Source organism: Salmo salar, chromosome 12, assembly GCF_965601325.2.
Source record: "Salmo salar chromosome 12, fSalSal1, whole genome shotgun sequence".
Taxonomy (NCBI): domain Eukaryota; kingdom Metazoa; phylum Chordata; class Actinopteri; order Salmoniformes; family Salmonidae; genus Salmo; species Salmo salar.
The window spans coordinates 54,783,748-54,794,190 of NC_138302.1; the positions used below are offsets into that span (position 1 = coordinate 54,783,748).

The window sequence follows — 10,443 nt, forward strand, 5'->3', positions numbered from 1 at the left end:
CAGAAACTAGAATATGCATATTATTAGAAGATTTGGACAGAAAACACTCTGAAGTTTCTAAAACTGTTTGAATAGTGTCTGTGAGTATAACATAACTCATATGGCAGGCAAAAACCTGAGAAAAAGTCAACCAGGAAGTGGAGGATCTGAGAATTGTAGTTCTTCTTTCTTGTCCCTTTCGAAACTACAGTATCCGCGGGGTTACGTTGCACTTCCTAAGGCTTCCATTGGCTGTCTAAAGCCTTCAGAAAGTGGTTTGAGCATTCTCCTGTCACTGGGCAGATAATAGGAGCTCAGTTTCTGAGTGGACTGCCTGGCAACAAAGGGATTGGATATGCGCGTTCATGCGAGCTCGCTGTTCCTTCTTTTTCTCCTTGAATGAATACGCTATTGTCCGGTTGGAATATTATTGCAATTTTACATAAAAAATACCATAAAGATTGATTTTAAACAGCGTTTGACATGTTTCTAAGTACGGTAATGGAACATTTTGACTTTTCGTCTCTGGTTCCGCGCTCGCGCGTTATGCCTTTCGATAAGTGATCTGTACGCACGAACAAAATGGAGGTATTTTGACATAAATATGGATTATTTCGAACAAAAACAACATTTCTTGTGGAAGTAGCAGTCCTGGGAGTGCATTCTGACAAAGGTCGGCAAAAGTAAGAGAATATTTCTATTACTAATTCTGAGTTTAGGTTGCCCCGAAGTTGGCGTGTGTCTGTATAGCTCACCGAGATGGCTGAGTTAAGTACTCAGAATATTGAAAAATGTGCTTTCTCCGTAAAGCTATTTTAAAATCTGACACAGCGGTTGCATCCAGGGGTAGTCTATCTATAATTCTTTAAATAATTGTTATGTATTTTGTCAACGTTTATGATGAGTATTTTTGTAAATTGATGTGCACATTCACCAGTCGTTTTGGTGGGAATACATTTTCTGAACATCACACGCCAATGTAAAATGTTGTTTTTGGATATAAATATGAACTTTATCGAACAAAACATACATGTATTGTGTAACATAATGGCCTAGGAGTGTCATCTGATGAAGATCGTCAAAGGTTAGTGCTTCATTTAGCTGTGTTTTGGGTTTTATTGAAACATGTCCTTGCCTGGAAAATGGCTGTGTGATTATTTGTGTCTATGTACTCTCCTAACATAATCTAATGTTTTGCTTTCGCTGTAAAGCCTTTTTTAAATTGGACAATGTGGTTACATCAAGGAGAAGTGTATCTTTAAAATGGTGTAAAATGGTCCCACGTAGCCCATAGAAGTTAATCTAACTGCAGTGTCCGATTTACAGTAGGCTTTACAGCGAAAGCATGCCATGTGATTGTTTGAGGATGGCGTCCCACATCAAAATATTTTGCCACCGGCACAGGTTTCATAAATTCACAAATAGCGATTAAATATTCACGTACTTTTTGAAAATCTTCCTCTGATTTGTATTCCAAAAGGTCCCAGCTATAACATGTAGTGTCGTTTTGTTAGATAAAATCCTTCTTTATATCCCAAAAAGTATTTTTAGTTGGCGCCATCGATTTGAGTAATCCACTCGTTCAACATGCCAAGATAGGAATCCAAAAATCTACCCCTAAACTTTGTTTCAACAAGTCAAAATACGTTTCTATTTAATCCTCAGATACCCTAAAATGTAATTAAACTATACATGAATTTCCAAGTCTATGTCCCTGTAGTAAAACTCATTATTCTTACTCGTTTTGGAAGAAACAAGCCTGAAACCTTGAACAAAGACTACTGACACCCAGTGGAAGCCATAAAAATTGCATACTGGGAGCTAGATTTAATTATTTCCCTATACGTTCCATTGTAATAGCATGGGCTCTCTCAAAAAAAACTAATTTCCGGTTGGTTTCTCTATGGATTTTCTCTTACCATATCTATTGTTAGTCTCCTACATTATTTTAACATTTCTACAATCTTCAAAGTGTCTTCTTTCCAATGATACATATATGCATATCCTGGCTTCAGGGCCTGAACAACAGGCAGTTTACTTTGGGCACGTGAGTCAGATAGGAAGTGGAGAAAATAGGGGCCTAGCCTTATGTTAAAAGCATCAACTGAATCAACTCAACTCTCTCTCTCTCTCTCTCTCTCTTTCTTTCTCTTTCTCTCTCTCTCTCCCTCCTCAGATCTTTTGTAATTCAGCAGATTCCCAGCAGTAATCTCTTCATGGTTGTCGTGGACAACAAGTGTGACTGCAGCTCTGCCCCCCTGGTTTCCATGGATCCCATCGAGATTATGTATATCCTTTACTAACCCTCAATAAGTTTGAGTGTATTTTTAGTACAAAGCTTTTGTGAGTGTTTTTTAGTATAAATGTTTTGTAAGTAGATGGGTTTTGTAAGTTAACTGTAAGTGAACTCTGAACTTAGACTTTAGTGTTCTGAGAGCGTGAATAGCTTCTTCATTGTCAAAGGTATTAATACATGTCTCATACATGTAGGTATTTAGGAAGCGTGCATTACTGTTTGGTTGTCTCATCATGCTAGAATGATGTTGCAGAAACGGTCACCACAGTATCAGTTAAATGTATCTGAGGTGTCTGAGGTGTGGTTCATCATCAGTATTTCTATAACCCCTTTGCACACAATGAGTCTCTGAAATGTGATAGGCTGAAGTTTCAGAAAGACAGAAAGTGGCCAGAATCGTGTCATCCTTTTCACCCCGAGGTACGCAGTGTGTAGATATGTGTGCGTCGGCGTCACAATTCTGTGATTACACGGAAAGTACATGAACGCCTGTTTATGAGTGTATATTAACATGACATTAAGCATTTTTGTGACCATCTGTATATTGTCTGAAGCATATAGATATATAGTGTATGTATTAATTCATTTCTATGGTCTGAAACTCCTGTGATGCCCCATGTGTCTGATGCAGGAGAATGCCATGGAGTGTGGAGGAGCAGCAGGCCTCTCTGCCCCCCTTACAGCAGCACTGCTCCCCCTACTGGCCACTCTCATTAGCAGGTGACCACACCGTCCTTGAGGCCCACCGTCCTGGACCCAACAATGGACCTAACACTGGAGAGATTGATAGACAGGCGCACCATCAAATGCTGACAACGGACAGAGAGCCTCGCCAGCAAGAAGAACTTGCTCACAACTAATTGAGTTGCTTATTACCAACAGAGAGATGGACCAATTGTAAAGCATCTCCCTGACCAGCAGAGAAATAACAAATTAGACATTGTTCAAGAAAAACAGAACAATATTCCAAGGGGAAAACAATATGGACATTAGACCGAACAAATATACCTGCGAGCAGCAATGAACGGGTTTCACAGGATGACAGAAAGGTGTCACGCCCTGGCCATAGAGAGGGTTTTATTCTCTATTTTGGTTAGGCCAGGGTGTGACTAGGGTGGGCATTCTATCTTCCTTTTTCTATGTTCTTATTTTCTATGTTTTGGCCAGGTATGGTTCTCAATCAGGGACAGCTGTCTATCGTTGTCTCTGATTGGGAACCATACTTAGGTAGCCCCTTTTCCAGCCTTGGGTTGTGGGAAGTTGACTTTGTTTAGGGCACATAGCCTTTAGCTTCACGATTTGCGGGGTAGAGTTTATTGTTTTGTTCGGCATCTTTCCAATAAAGAGAATATGTACGCTCACCACGCTGCACCTTGGTCCTCTCCTTTCAACCGTCGTTACAAAAGGACACAAGATCAGTTGGATAACAAAGCCAGCCCTCTGTGATGTAGTAACTATCTTCCTTTATCTGCAGTCAGTGAAAGCATTACCATGTTGTTTTAAATCTCAGTTGGTTCACTCCACATTAGCGTTCCAAAATACTTCAATACACTCTCACAGCTGTAGTACGCTGACTGCAAGCGGCAGGGCAGGATTTGACAGAATAAAAGATCCACTTTTTCCTAACATGGGCAACGATATGTGATTATACGGTGGGTGGTGGGTACTCTCTTCGTTCGCGGGACTTTATCCTGCTAACTGTTCCAAATGTCCGAACTGAATTTGGTAAAAGGGTTTTTATGTACTCTGCGCCTTCGTCTTGGAATGCCTTACAAAATACTTTTAAACTGGAAGAACTTGTCCCGATTGGTATTTTTAAATCACTGATGAATGATCTTGAGACTGATTCCCTGACATGTCAATGTTTTTAATTTGCTGTTTTTGATTTTGATATATTCTTTCTTAATTCTATGGTTTTTACTAGATTACTTGTAGTTTTTCATGTTGTTTGTCTGTAATTTTTGTAATGACTTGGCGCCGCCTATCTTGGCCAGGACGCTCTTGAAAAAGAGATTTTAAATCTCAATGAGCCCTTCCTGGTTAAATAAAATAAAATAAAATATACAGATATACTAATCACAATATTTGACATAATTTATTGCATGAGACAAAGTCCACCTGATCAATAGTTATTGCTCTAGTATCTGATGGTGGCACTGGTGACGATGAGATCTATAGTGCCACCATTTGGTCTGGTGCAGCCATTTAAGGTTGCAGTGACTTCATATTCACACAGCTCCTAAGGACATACATAAGGTTTACATACCACATTTCATTGCCCCTTGTCCATCGGCTCAGTTCTTGTAGCCAGTTGCCCATGGTGGAATTATCTGCAGGGCTTGACATTAACTTTTTCTGCCACTTGTCCTTCAGACAAGTAAGACAGATTTTTTACTTGTCCGAACGGTTAAGGAGAACTGGCCAAAACCTCCCTCTGTTAAGGTGAATGCAATGCAGATACTCGCAAAGGCTACAAGTCCAGCGTTCATCAAAGCACAGCTTCCCTGCCACGACCTGCCTGCCCTCTCGGCTCTGTCTTATATCAGTTTCTCAGAGTTCTGGTCAGAGTCTTGTAAGCAGGCACAGGTGTGAGCAATTAGTTCATGATTTAGTGATATCTTCCCTTACAAGCTGTCCTACAGCTTCACCACACTATCACCATCCTGGGTGTAAAAGACCGTCCCTGAGTTGCTCCAAAGCCATGTGGTAACTTTGGACTACGCTGGTGGCTGCCAGTCTTGCACTGGTCATGCTCCCCGAGACAGTTGGGCTCCCGTTGACCTTCCTCCCACTGAAAGAGATGCTGCTGGTGATTCCCGTTGCTGAAGCATGCCAGAAGTACCATCTCGCAGATGCTGGAGGTCAGATGACCCCTATCGTGTGCTACATGCAGCTGGCAACAGCAGCCCTGGATGCAGAACAGCGTCTCTCCGGGAAAATCCACAGCAGATTGGAACCCCGGCCTGTGATAACCCAACTGGGTCATGGGTTGACCTCCAGTTGGTGGGAAGACCTGCGAGGTTGGGCAGGAAATCTCTCTCTCTCCCACCCAGCCGGGTCGTACTGGAGTCTCTGCAAATGAACAAGGAACAAAGGGTTTGAGTTGTTTGAAATGCACCACAGTTTCAGGACCTCTCTCCGCCAGTTCTATACGGCAGAGGACATCTAAAACCTGCTCTATCACTTGGAAAGGATGTTTGTAGCACCTCTGTAACTTAGGACATACCCCCCTGCTTCTTAGCCTTATTTCCAACCCAAACCAATTCACCCACAGATTAATATAGATAATTGGCCCGAAAATCAAAGTTAGCTTTCTGCTGACTGGAGGTATTAGCTTGGTGTCTTTTCACTGACTGCATCAATGTAGACAAAGTGTCATCCAGCCACAATATATATTCACTGACAGATGTACATTTTTTTCCAGTGATCTATGTCAAGCATCACATCGACTAGAAGAACAATTTCTTAACCAAACAGTACTTTGAATGGGTTGAACCCGGTACTTGCATGAACACTACTATGATAGACCATCATGACATACGGTAGAAGAACATCCCAGTTCAACACACTGTCCCCCATCCTGGATGGAAAAGACCGTCTATGAGTCACTCCGAAGCCATGTGGTAACTTTGGACGACGCTAGTGGCTTCCGGTCTCGCACTGCTCGTGCTCTCCGAGAAAGTTGGGCTCCCGTTGACCTCCTCCCATTGAAGGAGACGCTGCTGGCGCCTCCCATTGCTGAAGAAGACCGGAAGACCCCTCTTGTGGATGCTGGAGGTCAGATGACCTGTCTCATGTGCTAGATGTGTGCTAGCAACCCATCTGACTGGGGATGATAAGCAGAGGTTTGAGATTTGTGGATGTTCAACACATCCACAAACTCCTCTATCCGTTTTGAGATATAATCTCAGTCTACCAGGATGTACTTTTCCCGTTGGCGGTGTTAGTGAGGGGACCCAAGATATCCACTGCTATACTTTCACATGGCCAAGAGGTGACAGACGGGTTTAGGGGTGCACAGGTCGGCCGCAATTCACACACTCCTTACACCATTTTTCTACATTTTCAAACCACCCCGTCCAGTCGAAACGATCTTTGGCTTTCCCCTGTAGCTTTTGCACCCCTGTTGTTGTGCTATGTAGCATGTCCAAAACTGTAGGCACCACAGCTTTGTGGAGGACCACTTGTATCTTATAAATGGCATCAGAATTAGGCAAGGGGACACGCACTAAACTCAGCCCTTGCACCTGAAGCTGATCCCATACTGGCACATATTAAGGCTTGATTGCTCTACCTCCCTGCGCTTGTCCCCTATACTGTACTTCTTGTAAGCTAGAGGAGAAGGCGTATTTCCGCGTCTTCTTGTTGGGCTTCTGCCAAGTCATCCCCCACCCCTGCTTCCTGTTCTAGCCATGCCAGCTGGTTGACATGCATCAATGCGCAAACCACAGGGCACTGATCTGATATACACTACCATTTAAAAGTTTGTGGTAAAGCAGAAATGTCCTTGTTTTTGACAGAAAAGCACATTTTTAATCTATTAAAATAACATGAAATTGATCAGAAATACAGTGTAGACATTGTTAATGTTGTAAATGATATTTGTAGCTGGAAACGGCTGATTCTTTATGGAATATCTACATAGGCGTACAGAGGCCCATTATCAGCAACCATCACTACTTTGTTCCAGTGGCACATTGTGTTAGCTAATCCAAGTTGATCATTTAAAAAGGCTAATTGATCACTAGAAAAACCTTTTGCAATTATGTTAGCACAGCTAAAAACTGTTGTTCTGATTAAAGAAGCAATAAAACTGTCCTTCGTTAGACTAGTTGAGTAACCGGAGTATCAGCATTTGTGGGTTCGATTAAAGGCTCGAAATGGTCAGTCTATTCTTGTTCTGAGAAATTAAGGCTATTCCATGTGAGAAATTGCCAAGAAACTGAAGATCTCGTACAATGCTGTGTACTACTCCCTTCACATAACAGCGCAAACTGGCTCTAATCAGAATAGAAAGAGGAGTGGGAGGCCCTGGTGCACAACTGAGCATGAGGACAAGTACATTAGAGTGTCTAGTTTAAGAAACAGACGCCTCACAAGTCCTCAATTGGCAGCTTCATTAAATAGTACCCGCAAAACACCAGTCTCAACGTGATTTGCGGGTACTACTTAATGAAGCTGCCAGTTGAGGACTTGCTGCCAGAGAGACTAGGCGATCACAAACTGTCTCCCCAACTTCCAGTGACCTCTGCTACCAGGCCACCAATAGGTTGCTAGGGAGCAGGACACCTGAGAGTCATTCTGCCTGCTCAGGTCAGAGCCTCCTCAGTCTCTCTCCAAGTAGACAAGAGTGATGGAGTGCGTGGACAAGAAGTGAGTGATGTTGTTATTGAAAGTTGTGCATTTACTGTTGGTTGTTACTATTGCTAGTGGTTAATAGTAGTTGATGCTGTGTATTATACAGTCCTTTGCTTATATCAGTATCTCCTTATACAGTTAATATTATTATTGCTCATGTGCTGTTTCTCATTCATTCTCATGCTATGTTTATTAGTTGATTAATTCATATTATTCTCTGTTCAGAACCACATGCATCTCATAAGTCCTCTGGAAATAAAGTTATTTAGTGTGAGTAACGCTGTGCGGTTGCTGTAATCCTCTGACTGGGAAAGGTGGGTTTTTCATGCTCAGTAGTTTACCACGTGTATCAAGAATGATCCACCACCCAAAGGACATCCAGCCAACTTGACACAACTGTGGGAAGAATTAGAGTCAACATGGGCCAGCATCCCTGTGGAAAGCTTTCGACACCTTGTGGAGTCCATGCCCCAACGAATTGAGGCTGCTCTGAGGGAAAAAGGGGATGCAACTCAATATTAGGAATGTTTTGTACACTGTGTGATGATACTCTTATTCATAACAAAAAAAAACAGGTAGCTAAATATAATGTGCCTTTAACGAGAAGAGTTCAAATCTAGGCCTATTTATTTCATCTTTGGATTCTCAAATAGTTCGAAATCGGCATCTAGTTCCTATTGTTAATTTCATTTCCACGATCATTGCAGAATAAATTCCTCACATTTACTGACTGTGATGGTTTCATACTTGCAAAATAGCGTATAGGCCCTCTACAGCAGGGCTGCCCAACCCTCTTCCTGGAGCTCTACCTTCCTGTGGGTTTTCAGTCCATCCCTAATTTAACACACCTGATTCTACTAATTATCTGCTCAACAAGACCTTAACTAGCTGAATCAGATACGTTAAATTAGGGTTGGACTGAAAACCTACAGGACAGTAGATCTCCAGAAAGAGGGTTGGGCAGCCCTGCGCCACAGAATCAGTGTTTACATGTACAAAACAGCAAATGTCACTGCAAAAGAAAACATTTTGCCACCTCCAAAGACTCAGCTGGTTTAAGGAAGAAATTCAATCATTGTCCAAGACCAAGTCAAGGCCAAGTGAAAATGGATCCCAGACCGAGACACTCAATATGTGGTATCGAGACCGAACTCGAGACTAAGAAAAGGAAATGAAAAACATGGTGGGGATATTATTCTTGAGAACAAACGTTTAACATCTATATCGATTGCCATCAGTCAAAGTGCACGAGTAACATCATGTTAGTAACTACCCACTGGGTAAAAACTGGTTGAATCAACTTTGTATTTTTTGTTGAAATGATGTGGAAACAATGTGATTATCTTGAATCAATGTGGAAAACTGATTGGATTTGAAAAAAATATTTGATCTCTTTTCAACCGACTTTTCATCTAAATCCAATAAAATTGGTGAAAGACCATATGTTCTTAATATTTTGTATACTCAGTGTACAATATCCACATGAAATATGATCAAATTGATCAAATTAGACCCTCAATACCAACGATATAGCTGTATACAGTGTATATATTGTAGTGCAAGAGTTGGATCAGAGGAATAACTCACAGCAAAGGAGGATGATCAAAAACAGATGACGAGCCAGATCAGGGGTGAATAACGCAATGTTTCAGAGAAACAGACTATCACAAACTACATAATAAGTACCGTGTCTGTGACTGAGAGAATGCTTTTAATAGAGAGGAAGACGAGGAGCCTGCTCACAGGAAAACCACAAAGATAGTCCATCAACTGGTGTGATTAGAGGTAAATATCTCCTGCTCCTAACATGAGCCAAAACCATTTGCTTATCTGTCAGAGGAAATAACAATATTTTATTTTTTAACTATACTGCACAATAAAAAGCAGGTTTCATGTACAGCTGCAGTATATATTGCCAACATCCAAAAGCAAGAAATAAGAAACAGTCTTGCTGTGGCTCCATATGACTCTCCACATTGTGCATTAGAGGCAATATCTTTCCTATCTACTGTAGTTATTAGCTTAATAAGATAATAGAGGTGCAGATACATAAGCAGTAAACAATGACACTGAACATTTCCATGGAAATATAGCATGACAAGTGGGGTTTCATCACTTGTGAGATGCTTGTTGTAATTGTCAGAAGCATGAATACATTTCTCATATTGGTGTTTTTGGAGGGTGAATTTAGTTGAGTTTTTTTTATATCTTGCTAAAAATATCTGGTAAAGTAGATTAATAGTTTCAGTTAGATGTATCTGAGGTTTGGTTCAACGGTACTTCTGTCAATCTCCTCAACACAACTAGTCTCTGAAATATGATAGGCTGAAGTGTCAGAAGGACAGGATGCGGTAAGAGTCTCGTCTAACTTTACACCCTACTGTGGTGTGTGTGTGTGTGTGTGTGTGTGTGTGCATGTGTGCACTCGTGCACCTGTTTGAGGTGTGGATACGTGAGAGCATACATGTACTGGTTGGTATGTGATCTGTAGACTGTCTGTGACTGCTGCAGGAGAATGTAGGCATCTTTGCCTCCCTCACATTAGAACTAACCACAATACAGATCATCTGTAAATTGTCCTTTGAATAATATTTTTAGTCCAGGACTAAGCATTTTCTGTCTCTGGGAAAATCAGGGGAGAAGGGCCTTGGTCCGGGAGGTGACCAAGAACCCGATGGTCACTCTGACAGAGCACCAGAGTTCCTCTGTGGAGATGGGAGAATCATCCAGAAGGACAATCATCTCTGCACCACTCCACCAATCAGGCTTTTACGGTAGAGTTGCCAGACGGAAGCCACTGCTCAGTAAAA

At 41.7% G+C, this 10,443-nt stretch overlaps 1 protein-coding gene across 1 annotated transcript in view; it reads left to right on the forward strand.

Annotated features, from left to right (window-relative positions):
* LOC123732736 (voltage-dependent calcium channel subunit alpha-2/delta-3) overlaps nt 1–3,271 on the forward strand; it is a 7,790-nt gene extending 4,519 nt beyond the window's left edge. Inside the window, exons 11-12 of the mRNA XM_082959084.1 lie at nt 2,156–2,266; nt 2,907–3,271. Of these exons, the coding sequence (XP_082815210.1) occupies nt 2,156–2,266; nt 2,907–3,135 (340 nt within the window). The 3' untranslated portion in view covers nt 3,136–3,271. The remainder of the gene's footprint in view (nt 1–2,155; nt 2,267–2,906) is intronic.
* The last annotated feature ends 7,172 nt before the right edge of the window (nt 3,272–10,443 follow it).